This window comes from Myotis yumanensis, unplaced genomic scaffold (assembly GCF_028538775.1).
Source record: "Myotis yumanensis isolate MYYU_CA2020_CCGP unplaced genomic scaffold, mMyoYum1.0.hap1 SCAF_10, whole genome shotgun sequence".
Lineage (NCBI taxonomy): Eukaryota > Metazoa > Chordata > Mammalia > Chiroptera > Vespertilionidae > Myotis > Myotis yumanensis.
Window position 1 is genome coordinate 45,761,532 of NW_027223761.1, and position 17,239 is coordinate 45,778,770.

The 17,239-nt window shown below is 44.0% G+C and overlaps 2 protein-coding genes across 2 annotated transcripts in view; one reads left to right on the plus strand and one right to left on the minus strand.

Moving 5' to 3' along the window:
• The window catches only part of UVRAG (UV radiation resistance associated), a 284,911-nt gene extending 270,022 nt beyond the window's left edge, over positions 1-14,889 (plus strand). Inside the window, exon 15 of the mRNA XM_070425651.1 lies at positions 13,009-14,889. Within this exon, the coding sequence (XP_070281752.1) occupies positions 13,009-13,711 (703 nt within the window). The 3' untranslated portion in view covers positions 13,712-14,889. The remainder of the gene's footprint in view (positions 1-13,008) is intronic.
• LOC139018212 (large ribosomal subunit protein uL15-like) lies at positions 1,598-2,083 on the minus strand. The gene has a single exon (XM_070426863.1). It carries the CDS (start codon positions 2,081-2,083, stop codon positions 1,625-1,627), a length of 459 nt encoding a protein of 152 aa, XP_070282964.1. The 3' UTR covers positions 1,598-1,624.
• Positions 14,890-17,239: the final 2,350 nt, after the last annotated feature.

The following is a 17,239-nucleotide window of genomic DNA, read 5'->3' on the forward strand; positions in this document are numbered from 1 at the left end:
TAGAAGTAACCCTGTAGTGCTCTTTTTTACTTTTTTTTTTAACGTTAACTGAATGTTTTCTCAACGCATTGCCAAAAGAAATAAAAACAATACCTTTTGAGTACAACTAATTGAATCCATTTATTCATAAAACAAATATATTCACTTCGTATCTCCTGTGTGCTCTGTACTGCATTAGGTTAGAAAGTAGAAATGTGGGTTGCAAGAAATTGAAGAAGACCAGGTCCCTCCCAGACCATGTTTACAAGACTTGGCTCCACAGCTGGACTGCAGGCATACTGTGTCTTATTCCTCCTTCAATATCCTTCTCTTTACTTCTCGTTCTCACCCCGCTCCCAACACAGTCACAGCCGGGTCCATTTCCCCTTATGCAGGCACCAATTAAATATAACCTCGTCTGATGAGTCCGGAAGATTTCTGGCTCCCTTCTCCACTAAAATATGCAAAATGGGCATTGTATACAAAGCGCCGTGGTGTTCTGGTTATTGATTAACTCTGTCTTCTCTACTACAAAGTGGGAACTTCCTACCAACAAAAACCTTATTTTATTCACCTCGTTATCCCCGGAGCCTCCCAGACTGCCAGGCCAGGAGTGTAATGTCTGCTGGAATATGTACAGAAATGTGAGTGATTATATTAAGCATCAGTTGGATGGTATCATCTTAAGTAATGTGCTGTTTAGAGTTCAAAGAGATCACTTTAGATTGGCATGTTTGAAGGGTTAATGAAGAAGGTAGGACTTGAATTTGGCTTTGGAAGATGGACATACTTAAATGAATGGAGGGCAGGAATTAGCAGAAAAGCCACTTATATGTCCTGCACTAAGTGTTTTTCAGGAGGGATTCTTTATCAGCAGATAAGCATCCTTCTCGGTCTAAAGCACTCTACTCTTCGGTCTCAAGAAGGCTCTCGTGATAGGGTCTTTGCCCACCAAAAGCTGACACAGGTTTGCAGCATTCAAAGTGACCACTGGCTGCTTCAGTGTGACCCTTGGGTTTAAGCTCAATTTAGATAAATTCCCTGCGTTTCAGCTTTGGAGCTGACGCTTGTTCAATGACTCTTTTGCTAGTGGATAACAATGAATAATAATAAGTACTGTCCTCATAGCTGAGTCAGGTGACTGTTACTGTAAATCAGATATTCTCCCAGGCATTTTGAATATATTGTTTCATTAATTCATTTAATCCTCACAACAACCCTGTGAATTAAGACCCATTATCCTCTGTCATCTTACAAATGAGGAAACTGAGGCACGGGAAGGTTAACGTCACTTAAAGGTGACGTAGCCATCAAGCAGAGGAGCTGAGATTCGAGTCCAGGCAGAACAGCTTTAGGGCCCCTGTTTTAACTGTTCCTCAGTACAGCCTCTCATAATTGTGTTAAGATTAAACTGTTTTACACAAGGGACCGTTCAGCATCTTCTGGTTCCAGAAAAGGAGGCCTGTTATTATAACCCTCTCCTTGTTTTCTTCATTCCTCTCTGACTGCTTCTTATCTCATTTGCAGGCTCCTCTTTTTCTGCTTCATCATAAAAAACTAGAGCCCCTCCAGGCTCAGTTCCAGGCCCCTTTTTTAATTTTTTTTTTACTTGTGGACATTTTAATGAACTTCCCTCCATGTAGCTTCAAGCTACCAGGACACAGGCCCCACCAACACCCTTAATCCTCTCCTCAGCTCTTCTGCTGAAGAACTTGGCCTTCACAATGACAGGCTGCTTTGGGAGCTTTCCCTTCCCCAGAACTTTGTAGGAGCCCGATTGCACCACATCTGTGATAGGAGCAGCTCTAGTCTTGCTTTTGGCAGCATTTACCTGGGTCTGCTCACTGGCGAGGGTCCACAGTTTATCAAGGTTGACAGTTGGGCAGAAGCTCTGGTTCCTCTTTAGGTGGTGATGCCTCATACCACCTTTCCCCCGGTCACCTGGGTGATTTTTGTCGAAGTTGATCCTGTGATGATGCAGGCCGCCAGCATTCCCGCAGCCCCCCCCCCCCCCCCCCGGGTGCTTCCTGTGCTTGCCGATGCGGCCGTGGCCGTGGCTCCCGTGGCCCCGAAGTTTTGGGGTCTTCCTCAGTCTGGATGGCATGTCGGCAGCCGAGCTGCAAGAGCCAGGCCCTCTTTTTATCCTTTATCCTGAGGTGACAGTTGTCATTTTGATGGTCCCCATAGTGAAATAAAGCACAAGTGTAAAGTCACAGCCTAGATGTCTTTTCTGATATCAGCGCTCTCTTCAAACTGCCTCCTGGATGTTTTCACAACACATTCTTTGAGTCCATTTTTTTTATCCTGTCTTCCAACCACCATAAGCCCCAGGTCCTCCAGGCCTCAGTTTTCAGCGAAGGAATCTCCATCTATTCTTTTACACTGGCCAGGAAGCCAGGCATAATCCACCCTTTCCCTCTCAACCCTGTGTCCAACCTTAGCAACCCCTGCTGATTTCCCCTGATATGTCTGTTCATATCTATGCATTTCCACTCTGGTCCAAGCCAGGATCTCTCACTTAAACTACTACACAGCCAGTGGTCCTCCAGCATCCACCTCCAGTTCGTCCTCCCACCTCAGCCAGAGCAGACTTTCCAAAATACAAATCAATCAATTAATCTCTCTCCCTCCCCCATGCCCACCGAGCCTAAAACACTTAACGACTTAGATGAGGAGAAAAACTCTTACATGGCCTTGGGGCCTCTGCATCACACAGACCTGGTTTCCTCTCCAACTTTATTGTCTTCCATGTCCTTCACTTGATGACCTTTTGGGTCCTCACACAGTGCTCTGTCTTGTGACATGGAGCCTTGCCTTATGCTGTTCCCTTGCCTAGAAGGTGCTCCCACCCACTAACCCATTCTTCACCTGGTGAAGGATTCTACTGACCCTTCGGATCTTGGCCTCTCTGCGTCAGTTCTGTCACCAGCTTTCTTAACCCATGTTAAGAAACCGCATGGCATGTGTTAGAGGTGGTCATGGTGCATTGATGTTTGTAATTTTGTTGACAAATGTCTGTCCTCTCCCTCAGTGGTGTAAGCTCCGTAAAAGCAGGAACTATGGCTTTTTTCTCAATCGTTGTTGTATCCCAGATATAGTAACTTCTAGATAAAGACCCCAGAAATAGTCATGTCTAGTGCACAGTGCCTTGTGCATAGTACACTCAATATGTATTTGAATAAGGAAGTAAATAATTTAATTTGTTATAGGGTGTCCCCTGAAAATTATAAAGGCAGTGTTTATTAAAGCAGCGGTCACCAACCAGTGATCCGTGGACCACTGGTGGTTCATGAGGTCCGAAAGGTTGGCGACCGCTGTATTAAAGTACATTTCATTTTTAAAACGTAATAGAAATCAGCTGTTAAAGTGTGTATACATTTTTGGGGGGATACTCTATATGTCCTGTTAATCTGCATACAGTTTTATGCTGCACCTCTTTTGGTGGTACATAAGATTAGGTTCCCAAGACATTATCCCGAGACCCTCACAGTCTCTTACTAAGCAATGATTAAATGATGGCTAAATGGCCCTGGCCGGGAAGCTCCGTTGATTAGAGTATCATCCCCAGATGCCAAAGTTGCAAGTTCGATCCCCGGTCAGGGCACATACAAGAATCAACCAACAAATGTATCAATAAGTGGAACAACAAATCCATGTTTCTCTTTCTCTCTCTCTCTCAAATCAATCGAATAAAACAAAATAAACTTTTAAAAAATGTTATTCAAGCACTTCTTCCAAAGGCCTCCAGCATATCCAAAAATGGTGGCAAGCGCTATCCATTTTTCTTTGAAAATAACACCCAACGAAAGCCCTGTGCCTCGGTTCGGGGCAGAGCTTCTTAGAAGCATGGTGGCAGCTCGCCTTCAGCAGCGTCTTTCACAGACTGAACTTCACAGCTTCTGTCATTGGCCTCTGGAGTCCAAAGCTTCCTGGAGCTCTCTTTGCAATCAGCCTTTTAAGTTCTGAAAGCATCCCCTGACTTTAAAACTATAGGTTTTAATTTCCCTATAGAGTTCTTTCTGGGGCTGGGCTCTGTGAGATTACTATTTCTCTGGCTTCCCTGGCAAAGTTATTATTTTTTCCTAGTTTTCAGCATAAACACTTTATTACTCCCCTGTCTTAATTGCTGTCCAGACACTCCCACGGGTCCCCAAGTACCATCCCTGGCATCTCTCTGTTTTACAGACCACTTAGCAGTCCTCAAAGGGAGGGGGACAGAGTGAAACATCCATACGAGAGAGACACGTCGATTGGTTGCCTCCCACACATGCCCCGATCAGGGCTGGGGATTGAGCTTGCAACCAAGGTATGTGCCCTTGATGGGAATCAAACCCGGGACCCTTCAGCCCATGGCCTGACACTCTGACCACTGAGCAAACCAGCTAAGGCTGTATGATGATTCCTTAAAGTGAAAGCTAGTGGGTAAAGAGGTTGCCTTGCCCACCCGCATGGGACCTCTTTTGTCTCTTTGGAGGATCATTCTCTATTCCCTGATCCCAGGGAGCTCAGCCTTGAGCCTGGCTTCCAGATAGGCCTCCTGGCTGTGGGCACCCCCTTAGCCTCGTCTCCTGGCTTATGCTGGAGCCCCTCTTCCAAGCAGGGCCCTGTGGCCCAGGGCTACGGAGGGTGGATGGCCAGCCCTCACATCACATGGCCCAGAGAAAGGGATGGCTTCAGCTTGCTTGTTTTATCCTTTGCCTCTGGAACTTTGTCTTTCAGAAATTCATCTTTCCATCAGTACTTGGTTTAAAGAAAATGTAAAGGCTCCCTTGTTCATTTAGACCTTTTTAAACTGTTTTTATTTAGTCAGACTTTGGCAGGAAACCTTTCAAGCTGAGCCCAGGGGGGAAAGTGACCATTGGCACAGAATTCAGCCAATGCTTTTGGCCTAAGACTGCTTCTATTTTTATTTTGTTTCTTGTTTTTGTTCACATCCAGGGCAAAGATTAAGCACTTTCACTTATCTGGTAATGGTGAGAGGTCTTTAGACTGCTCGCCTGTGGCCAGGATACCGCATGCTTAAAACTGTTAACCCCCAGCTACCTCCTGGGAGATAAGATCTCGCCGTTTAACTTGGCTTTCCCAAAAGGAGGCTCTGTGCTTCTACTTGACCAGAGAGAGAGAAAGGGGAAAGATAAATCCAGCCATGGCTGGATTTTGAAAAAGGATAGTAGCCTAATTTATGGAGGTTGTTTTTTGAAAAAACTAACTTTATGTCATAATTTCTTAGCTGCCAAAAGACGTAATTCTACCTCAGCTTTGCCTTGGCAACCTGCTTTTGGCAGCTGGAGCAGCCCTGTCGTTGCTCTGCATTATTTAAGCAGTAATCTTTAAGAAGGTGAGAAACTATTATTGCTTTTTAGCACAGTTGACATGATATTGGCGCGGACTCGTACCTAGAGCTTCAAACATTTCTGATGGCGGTAAACCAACTTAAACACCTCCGTGTAGAGGTCTCGCTGCCATGAGGTCATCGCTTGCTACAGGGGGAGAAAGAAGAAGATCAAATGTTGTTTAAAAGGTTGTTGTGGGGTTTTTTGCTTTTTAAGAATTCTTATTTCACGGAGTTGTAGCTGTAGATTCTGGCCAGGATCCAGACCGTCAAGATTTAGCATCTTGACCAGCTGTGATCTAGCAATGTTCCTCAGAGGAAACATTTTGTAGGAGGGAAAGACACATATTTGAGACTGCGAAGTGTACTCTTTCCTAATACTTTACAGAGTGAGGCCTGCTTGTAGACAGATAACACAAGCACGAGTGACTGAAAGAGAACAGGAAAAAACCTTCTCACACAGCTCCGAATGCACCCCCGCCTCAGGAACTTGCTTGATGTGGGAAGTTTTTATTTTCCCTTTATTTTATTTCCCCCTCAAGCCTCCACATGTATATCATTTTGTGTCAGAACGTGTTTCTGGTCATCATTCATGCTTAAATGCAGCAGCATTCCTGTAACAGTCCAACAAGTCTTAGGAAGCCAGAAACGCCACACGAGCTTGATATGCTGTAGGAGAGAAGGAAAGATACCACGCCACTTGACCTAAAAATTATTCTGACTCTCACTCCTCCCTCAAACAGAAATAGAGGTCAAGTGTAGGTGTTCTGGTGGCAGTCCTAGGGGCTGGGAGAGAAGGGAACTCACATTTATTCAGTCAGTCTGCCTTTGTTAAGTTATCTCTGTGCCTCAGTTTCCTCATTTGTCAGATGCAGATGGTGTTCACAATTCATAGAGATGTGAGGATTAAATGAGACCATGTATAAAGTTGTTAACAGAGGACTTTCTTACCCCATGGTACTTCATAAATGTTAGTTGTTATTGTTTCATTCTTAGTAACAATTTATAGAGTACCTACTCGTTGTACTAAGAATTTTGCTTATATATCTCATTTAATTCTTGCAGTAACAACTGTTGGATGGATATACCCAATTTACAGAAGAGGAAACTGGTTCGGAGTAATGATGTGCTTCACCAGTTTCTGTGTTTTGTAATGGTGGGGTTGCCTGTGGAGTTCTGGAATATCACTTATGGGAGATGTGGAAATGAGAACACTTTTGGACCAGGGCTTTCTTATCTTGTTTGCTCTCTCCCAGTCCCTTTTCTGTAAAAGGAGGCTGTAGCTTTAAGCAACAAAACCAGCAAAAAAAGAAAGAGGAGGAGAGAGTTGTGGGGGCGAGGATGACAGAGAGGAATGGACTGGGTTCTGCTGTCTCCAGGTTGGCTTCCTGGCAGGTATTTGTGTAAAGGCTATAAAAGTTCGAACGTGGTTCTCCTCAGTGACGCTGGGGAAATAGAGAAATTCTGCCTCTTACACAAACTCTCCCCCTGAAGCTAAATTCATGCAGAAAAAATGATGCATCAGGGGTTTGGGGACAACTGGAATGTACCACAAAGGATTCTGGGAAGTTCTTATAGTCCCTAAGCATTTGGTAGATCGTGTAAATAGAGGCAGTTTGAGCATTTCTTCTTCATTCAAAGCTTTCCCCACCCCAGGTCCTCAAGAAAAAAGAAAAGAAAAAATGGAATGAAGTTTCATGTTGGGCAGGATAACTCTTTTGATTGATTTAGTACTTCTTCTCCAAAACTCTTATACTACCCTTAATTCTTTATCCACTTCTTGCAGCTAGCTCCCTGGTGCGCAGAAGTGGAGATGGGGGTGGGTGGGAAGAGTGCCGATTGTTCCTGTTTAACCAGTGTTCTGTGTAGGGGAAAACAGTAGAAGGAAGGAGCTCTATATTCTGGTCTTTCCTCTGCTACCCATTACCCTATGTTTCTGCCCAAGACATAAATGTCTTTGAGCCTCAGTTATCCCTTCTGTAAAACACTTTGGGAATCCGAAGCCCATGGAAGCTAATAATAATGACAGCAACCATCGGTATATCTGCCAGGCATCTTGCCAAGGATTGGAAGTACATCGTTTTATTTACTCCGTACCGCAGCCCAACAATCCATTTTACAAAGGAGAAAACTGGAGCACAGAGAGATAAGTGACTGCTTACAGTCATGTAACTAATACTAGTAAGTGGCGAGCTCAGCCTTCAGTCACAACTCCAACTAGGCTCATGGTGGTGGCAGAGCTAGGAATAGAATCCAGGTCTTTGAACATCCTTTCTCATCACTGTCCTTCCCTCCAGATACAGCTGAAGGGAGAACAGCAGGTAACTGGCTGCAATAAATGGGGACTGGCAGAATGAGAAAGAAATTAATCACCTTAGTTTATAGACATCAGAGAAGATTTGATCCAAAGAAGCCAAATTTAAACCAGACTGTCCTCCTCGTCCTCTGAACTCCAATCCACTTGGCTTCTCCCCGTCATGCTATTGTTTGGGACCCTAGGATATCCTTTTCTACTTGCAGCAATGGGTTTATCATTAAGTAATGTAACAGCCCGGATGTGGTTCAGTTATTCAACAGTCTGTGCTGTGTTTTCACTAAACCATGACCTAGTAAATTTGCAATTACAATATCTTTGGGTTGTTGTTTTTTAATAAATTCCTTTTAATTGCAGCCTTAAACCCCAGATGTCATGTTTCCAGGTTTCCAGCTTGGATCTAAGCCAAGCTGGAAGACACATCTACTCAAGGCAAATGGCTGAGGAGGAGAAGAATGTGTGCAGTGAACGGGGGGACTCGGTTCAGTTGCTTAAACCTCAGGCTCCGTGGCCCCGAATCTGTAGTCTAAGGCAGGAGTGGGAGACAGAGCAAAGTTCCCACGTTTCCTGCTGCGTCCGCTCCTCCCAAACACCCACGTTCACTCTGGTTGTTTCTAAGAGTAGAAATTCCCTCTGAGTTACTCATCACAGCTTAAATTGCATACTAATTTCATTTGATAAATAAATTGTCAGCAGTCTTTAAAAATTGGTCATGTAATTAGGAAATCTATGCGTTTCGACCTCTTCTTCCGTCTAGATGAAATAATCACAAAGCCAGACTGTAATCAGGCAAAAGGAATTTTGAAACCTTCTGGGCCTTCTTTTTTGATCTATTATTTGCCTTTTTTAATTGCTACCTTTTACCTTTTTAGGCAGTACTAGAGATAAAATACTCCTTTCTCGTACAAATTTAGCTTCCACTGAAATGTGAAGTGAAGGTTTCTTCTGGACACCTATTAAATATGAAAATCAAATTTTATTAAAAATGTATGCTTTGTGTTTTTATACAGAGATGCTCACAGCAGTTTCTTTTTAAATTTTATTTTGATTAACATTTTAGATCTTCATTGTTGAAAGTGTTACATATGTCCCCTTATTTCCCCCATTGACCCCTTCTAGCCCGCCCCCACCTTGCCCTAGGCTCACAGCAGTTTCTTAAGAGTAAGATTTTAGAAATACCCTTAATCTATAAAACTAAGGGAATGATTAAGCAAATTATAATATTCTAGTCAATGGAACAACCATTTAGAATTGTTTACCAAGAGATTTTAATAACATCCAACAGCAGACTACAGAATTGTATATATCTACCACAAACACAACTTTAGGTTTGTTTGGTCTTTTAAACTTAAACACACACATAAAATCAAAGTCTGGAAGGAAAATATTCAAAATTAACAGTGGTTATTTGATGGATAATAGCCTTGTGAGAGATTTTTATTTTTCATATGGTTTATATTTTTTTAATTTTCCCTGGAAAATTATTATAATAATTAAAAATGCATGTGTGTTTGTATATATTTTAATGTAATCATTCAACACTTCAGCTGTTTGGAACTCAGCTATCTTAAAAATCTGGAACATTGCTAAGATCCTGGAAGTAATAAAAAAAAATTAATTCTGAGCAGCCAAAACTAATGTTACAAAACTCATAATAAAGCGTACTATGCCCAGAACATCTGCTGGCCCATCACTCCAATCCTGTTTACTCTTACTTTGCACACAATTCTTAGGGCATCTACTTTACAAGAACACAGCGAATCAGAAGCAAACATTAGAAAAAGAGAAGCCCCTGTAGGGAGAGGTGGATACAGCCACACTGCCGTGACAGTGAGAGAGGACATGGGGAAGCTCAAGTGCAGTGTGAGAACTCTCAGACTCAGATCCTAGGAAACAGGCCACTGAAGATCCTATAGTCTCTTTACTATGTCGTAGTTCAGTAATACATGTTCATAGTGATGATCCAAAGTTATGAAGATACCTTTATTGCCCCTGGCTGGTGTGGCCCAGTGGTTGGGCATCGTCCCATACACTGAAAGGTTGCCTATTCAGTTTCTGGTCAGAGCACATGTCGAGTTGTGGGCTTGATCCCCATAGGGGGTGTGCAGGAGACAGGCGATCAATGTTTCTCTCACATCGATGCTTCTCCCTCTCTCCCTCCCCCTACCCCTCTCTCTAAAAATCAATTAAACAAAGAAGACACCCTTTTTGTCCAGCTTACTCTTTTTAAGATTATAAGAAATACTTTAATAAAAATTTGGAAAGGTTTTATTGCACATGGCTAAAAATGATAAAAAAGACAAACGTGACGATTAAAGGGTAAACTTTAGATACGCAGACTTCTTTATCGCCTGTCCATAATAATGCATTTCCTTGCCCTTATTAAGAGGGAACATTTTACTTTACTAGAGTTTTCCAAATTGTATCTCAAGCTATCGTTACCTGGATTCTCATAAAAATCCAAGGAAACAGGAGAAGAATATCATAAAATCGGGATGTCAGAAAATATCAGTCTCTACCTCTCAAAAGCCTAAGAATACACCCTTTAAAATGGGAGTAACACCCCAGAACTTAGATAGACTAGTAGGCTGGACGAATTCAATGAAAAGGCCCGTAGAATGGCATGTACTGGTAGCTTGAAGTCTGGTGTATCATTGGCTTTTAGCAAATGTTAGTTGAATTTGAATATGATTCAAATTGGGGGATGAGACAGACTGTGTGGGTTCTAGAGTCAGACTGAGTCTAGTTCTGCACCTTAAACCACAGAACCCACTCACCCGCCTGCCTTTTTCACAGGGTAGATGTGAGGGTTCAACATTATGGATGCTCAGGAAAATGGGAGTTCCCTTCCCGTTGGAGTTGCCAGGAGGGATGTCACACTTTATTACTTTTCTGTTGTGCACCGTTGAGGAGAGCCTTCAGGGAGTCTCAGAACCCTAGGGCAGCGGTCACCAACTTTTCAGACCTCACAGACCACCGGTTGGCGACCGCTGCCCTAGAGGACTACAAAACCCCTGTCCTCTGTGCCATAAGCACTGCTGCTGCACCCTGGTCCATTGCTCATGCCCTGCCTTTCATCAGTCTGGGAGGGAAGCAGAGCAGGCTGGGGTGGGGAGAGGGGAGATGTTGGCGGCAGGGGAGGTGTCATGGCATTCGCCCTTCATAACCGAGAGTGGTAAGCACCAGGCGTCTAGTTCCATGCCACACTGTCACCTCCCTGTCCCGGGCTGGTTCACCTGGTGCTTCCCACGCCTCCTCGGCCGGGGTGGGAATAGACGGTGGGTAGGGCCGATGCTCTGTTTCCGTTTGATTGCCTCGGCTTCCTGCAGAATCACTTGGAGAGGGACAGTCGACAAGTGGGAGAGTGAAAACTACAAGGTTCGCAAAAATGTGTGGATTGCCCAGTCCCTGGGAGTTTTGACAACATATTAACTGAAAACCTAGATTAAGGCCAGCAGGTTTTGCTCTGTTTTTCTTGAGAACTAAAAACAGTAATTTACCGGTGTGCTTGCCCAGGTCTCTGCACCCCACAGGCCACCCCTAATTATGAAATCTGTCCTGGCACCAACACTTAGAGCCAAGCAAGGACGGGCCTGGGGATTAGCAGCCTTGTGGTTGCCTTTTCTCAAGAAGAATAAGCCTTGCTTAGGTGTCTGAGATCACAGGGATAATCCAGCATCAGGAAAAAAAACAAAAAACAGAGAAGGAGCAGGGAGCTGGTTAAAGGGCTTGTGGCTGTGGACACAGGTAGAAGGAACCCTCGCTCCTTTCTTCTTTTTCAAGACACATCACTATGTGAGTTGGAAGTGTTTTCTTTCAGTGACTGTGGATGGCTCTCTCCTACAAGCTCGGAAGCTCCTCTGAGGCAGGGCCTGCTCCATCTTGCATTTGTTTCCCGTCCCCCAGGCCGGGCGCGTGGAGTAGCTGTTTGTTAGGCGGGTATAGTCTCAAGTCTAGCCTCTGCTCATGCCTGGTAGTTGCCCTTGTGCAAACAGCCTCAGTGTGTGTGTTTCCTCACCTGCAGAACACACGAGTCTAATGGGTCTTGTGTTTCTGCCTCCCTCTGTCTCTGGACCCAGTCTGTTCCTATAGTTATATTGAAGCTGACTAGCTTCATCCAAGTATAATATCAAGAATTGTGATCAGTCCTCTAGGGTGGTTTTACTAGCACAGTGTATAACATGACCATTATTTCCAGGGTCTGAATGCTCTCTTTCCATTAACTAATTGTTATTTATTATTTCGGACTTAAGAGCAGTAATGTATACTCTGCTTTCTTGACAGGGTTTTGTGAGGACCAAATGAAATGATGTGTATGAAATTACTTTAGAAACTAAAACTTGTATCGCTTAAGAATGATTATTATTTCTGGCCCGAAGTATCTTCCTGAGAAGTAACTCAAGTCTGAAAGAAGGCACTTAAGGCCAAACTTATAAAACGTGTATGACCAGCTTGTAAAGGAGAAGTCGTTTCCCAGATTAAATTTTCATTAAAATATATGTATATCCTTGATCCTCTCTCTGTCAGTTCTCTAATCCAAGGTGATTAGCATTTGGGTATTGGAAAAGCTATTGATCATCAGGTCAAGAGTCATGAGTTCTGGTCTAGCCTTGCCGTGGCTTCACTGCGGTACCATGAGCAAGTCACTAAACTTCTCTGACAAATAAGGATACCTGCTTTATGAAGATAAAATAAGTTGAATATGAAAAACAAGAATAAGAATATGAACCAGGAGGTCAGGGTTCAATTCCCAGTCAGGGCACATGCCCAGGTTGCTGGCTCAGTGTGGGGCGTGCAGGAGGCAGCCAATCGATTCTCTCTCACCACTGATGTTTCTCTCTCTCTCTCTCTCTCTCCCTCCCTCCCTCCCTCCCTCCCTCTCTCTCTCCCTCTCTCCCCCCCCACCTCCCTCCCTCCCTCCTTCCTTCCCTCCCTCCTTCCTTCCCTCCTACTCTCCTGCCCCTTTACTCTCTGAAATCAATAAAAATATGTTTTTAAAAAGAAAGAACAAGAATATGGCTAGCCCTTCAGATGTGTAAAGTTGGTTGCATCCTTTATATATTGTTCTTTCTAGATCCAATCCCTCCAGTGACTGAAACTCTTCCCCATATGACATGGTTTCTATCCCCCGTCCCACCCTGGGTGTTCTCCTCTGGATATATTTCATTATGTCTTGATCCTTCTTGAAGGAAGCTCCCAAAGTTGAACTCAGAATGCTTTGGGTTGTTTCTTCCCTCCGGGCACTACAGTTTGTACTAAGAATAATTATTATCAATTTTTATTAACTCGAACCTAAGCATGCTATTTCCCGTCTCTGGATCCAGAAGGCTTAAACTTAGTTCTGAAGTTGGAAGTTAACTTCTCCTTTTTGTTTATCTTCTAGCGACAGACACCACACCTCCAGTGCCATCCCTGTTCCAAAGAGACAAAGCTCCATATTTGGGGGTGCAGATGGAGGCTTCTCTGGGGGCATTCCTTCGCCAGACAAAGGACACCGAAAACGGGCCAGCTCAGAGAACGAGAGACTCCACTACAGGACCCCTCCTCCCAGCTACAACTCAGCAGTAGCCCAGCCTGGGCCCACCACCCCCTCCCTGGGAGAGTCTGAGAGAAAGACAACAACTCTGTCCTCCTCCTTGGATACCTCCTTGGACTTCTCCAAAGAAAACCAGAAAAAGGGAGTCGATTTGGGCAACAGCTTAAACGTGGGCCCCGTGAGTGTGAACACTGGCCAAGAACAAGGAGAAGCCCTCCCTGGGCATCCAGCCACGGTGAATGGCTCTCTCCTACCCAGCGAGCAGGCCGGCCCCGCCAGCGCCCAGCTCCCGGCTGAGTTCCACCCCGGCTCAGAAGCTGAGCTCTGCTGTGCCGTGGAGCAAGCGGAAGAGATCATTGGGATGGAAGCCACAGGTTTCACCTCCAGTGACCAGCTAGAAGCGTTTAACTGCATCCCGGTGGACAGTGCTGTGGCAGTGGAGTGTGACGAACAAGTTCTGGGAGAATTTGAAGAGTTCTCCCGAAGGATCTATGCACTGAACGAAAACGTATCCAGCTTCCGCCGGCCTCGCAGGAGCTCCGATAAGTGAAGCGAGCAGGAAGACAGTAGGTCCAGGACAGGGCTACTGCCTAAAATGAGGATAAAGCTGCACTGGTTACCCTTTGTAATAATTATGACACAAAATAAATATTAATGGAGGATATTCCTCGGGAAAATAGACTTTGTGAATGGAGGAGGGACTCAGGATCATTGTGTATCAGTGGGCCAGACGAAGTTAGAGTTTGCTTGCAAGATGGGCTTTACAGGCCTGACTGTTGTTTGAAGGCAAAAGTCACTCTCTAGCTTGAGTCACCTTATAGGCATTCGTCTGCTTTTTTATTTGCTCTTCTATGTTATCCCCAGAGGGAAGATGATAATATATATAAAGAATATAATGAACTTACCTTTAGTTTCTCAAGCATTTGCCCTCACCAGTTTATAAAACTTGGGGAAAAATTGAATATTTAGAAAAAGATTTCTACCATTTACTGAAGGATCTTTGGCCATTCATTAGGCTGATGAATAAGAAGCACAATAGTCTCCTTAGACCCAGGCGCAATGCCCTTCCCCTTGCCCCCATGCCTCACAGGCAACTGAGAGACTCCACTGTTGCCCCATTTCACAGTGGATGCATTGTGCACCCTGAAAAAAGGACATCAAATTCACGGGTTCTTTAATACAGTAGCTCTGACCTTCCACCTCCTCTGATCAGCCATGGCTTTGAGGTAGCCCTCAAATTCGGTGGATCCCAGGGACCCTTGAGGACCCCAAGGTTGTATAATCAAATGGCATCCAATCCTCTTTGAGGGCCAGAGTGTTTATGTGGGCAGATGCTGCAATCAAAACTAGGCCGCTTCCTGGCAGTGCACTCACCAGACAAAATCCGCTTGTGTACAGCCCATATTTATTACATTTCAGTTGGAAGACATTGTATGTGATGAAGTATATGTAGAGAGTCAGGCCATCCAATGTGCAAACTGTAAGGCAGTTGAGGTTGTTGGACTAATACTAGATGAGGGGTAGAATACTATTGATATGTGTGCAATTGCATAAATATTAAATTATGTTTGTGAAGTCCAACTGTCATTCCTGGAGCTCAAATTTCGTTTGCTATTGCTTTACATTTTATTTACCCAAGGACATCACCTGAGGGTTGCAAGTTCTTTAAGGAAAATTTATCCGTGTATCCATGTATTGTATAGAAGAATAAAAATTGAGTGTACTTCACTCGACCTGATTTTTCTTTCCAGCTTCGAATTCCTCTTGAAACTACATCTCCATGTATTTCGTCGAGATAGGTCCAGCCCGAACAAAACTAGGGCTGCATCTAAGCTAATGTGTTGACTTCATTTGAATTTACCTGTTGTTATAGCAACACAAACACCTTCACTGGTGTACTCTCTAGTAGCTGCATTTGTCCTACATAACATCTTAACTCATAGGTTTCATAATCATTTTCATATTTTTTCCAAGCATTCCTGGGCTCGATTTTAATTTATAGCCACATTTGAAATGGAATAGCTCATGTTGTTGTTTTCCATGTAAAGGGAACTCACAGAATCATGGCATGACAGACAGACCCAGCTCGCAAGCAATTAAAAGCTTTAACTCGATCTCAAGAAGTCCGTATGAATTCCACATAAAAAGGTAGGCTATTCCAAAGCTGGAGTAGAAGCCATCTGTAGAGGCCCAGCTTCTTTGCACTGTACTGTCATTCGTTTTAGAATCAAAGAGGGTGGAGATAGACACAGTCTAGATATTCGTCAGACTGGTCTGTGGGGTCCTCCAATGAAGTAACAATACCCTCCCCCCCCAAAAAAAACAATAAGACTGTGTGAGAATTAAACAGTGGACTGTGTGAGTGAATCACATGCGATTGTGATTTTCCAAGATATGGGAGTGGACTTTAAACTATGCCAAACTCAGAGACAAGGTGTGTCCACTGCAGGCCCTGCAGCCTGGCTCCTGGCAGCACCACACAGAGGGCCCCACTCAGAGCCCCTGTCCCGGTGTTCATCTCGGGTTCCACGCGGCCAGATGGAGCTCTGGGGCTCCATCCACCCGACTGTCGTTTGTGACTACCTGATTCCTGGGTTCACAACGCCTCACCCCCCAACAGTGCCATGAGTGTGATTAGGTTGCTCAGAGCCGATCAGTAGTTACCTATACATTTGCTTGATCCACAGGGTCCAATGATGTTATGCCTGAAAACACCACCTAGGTTTGGGTTTGTTTAGTTTGCATTTTGTGTTTTCATTTGAATATTTTTGATGTCTGCAGTTTCTGCCATGACCTGGGTAGAACCTGCAGAATTCCATGTCTCCAGAAATAACTGTTCAACGTCTTCCAATGCTGCATAATTTGTTTTGCCTCTAAAGTGGCCATAGCCAAAGGATGGGATCAGTTATCCTCTACTAATCTTTCTAGTCTTGTAAATCGCTAAAACATCAAGTTTGCTTCAAGGATGGATAGACGTTGAAGTGAAAGCTCACCACTATCCAGTTCTGCACGACTAAGAGCCCTTACAGCTTTCATGTAACTGAGATACTTTTAACAGCCAGCAAATGTTATCAAATGGATATTTGATTGTGTTTTCTCTCTCCACTTCCTCTTACCCACTTTAGAAATTCCAGAGATTTTTCCCCCCCTCAGAATATTAGTTTTGGAAGATTGTATCCAGCTATATTTTTTTAGCAGTTCTAATGGTGCCCATTTATCCTGACCTAGCCGGTTATTTAAATAATTTTTTAAGCCACCACCAATAATAAATGGCATGTGAAACTGATCTGTTGGTAATTGGAAGAAAACTCAGCATCTGTATTTATAAAATAAAATTGATTAGTATTTATTTTGAGAGTAAAAGTGTATGTTATTTCCCTGCTATGTTTGAGTCATGTTTTCTTCATTGTTTTGAATTTCATATTGAAGCTGAGTTAAGTATGAAGACCTTGTTCTCAGTCAGCCAGCCATTCCACATTTATTAAACTAACTAGCTCTCGCTCTCTCTCTCTCTCTCTCTCTCCTCTTTCTCTCTCTGGCTAAACAAGGTTAATACAAAGATTAATAAGCCTTGACCTCTGCCACATTCTCCAGTGGAAGGGGGAGGTAGTTCTATTAACAATTATAATTCAGTGTGATTAATTATATGCTGAGGGATATGCGGCCGTCCTGTAGGGTGCAGAGAAAGCCACTCTGACTCAGGGATCAGGAAAGGTTCCTGGAGGGTAATGCAGATGGAAAGCTATGTAAGATTTCACATCACAGATGGAGGGAACCGTGTGGCAGAGACCCAGAGGCAAGGCGGGGTCTTGTGTGTTTGCAGAGCAGCAAGAAGTTTGCTGTGCTTGGGGTCTGAGCGGATGTGAAGAAGGGTGAGAGGAGAAGTTGAATTGCAGGCCCATGGGAAGGACTTAGGTGCCAAGTCAAGAGATTTGAATGCATTCAGTGGGCAACTCAGGTGCCCCTCCCAGGCTTGAGGGCAGAAGAGTAACCTGCTTAAATCTGAATTATGACTGGCAGCCACACTGAGATACTTGCTTGAGTCTCTTTCATCTTTCCCTTTTGTTTACCAAAAAAA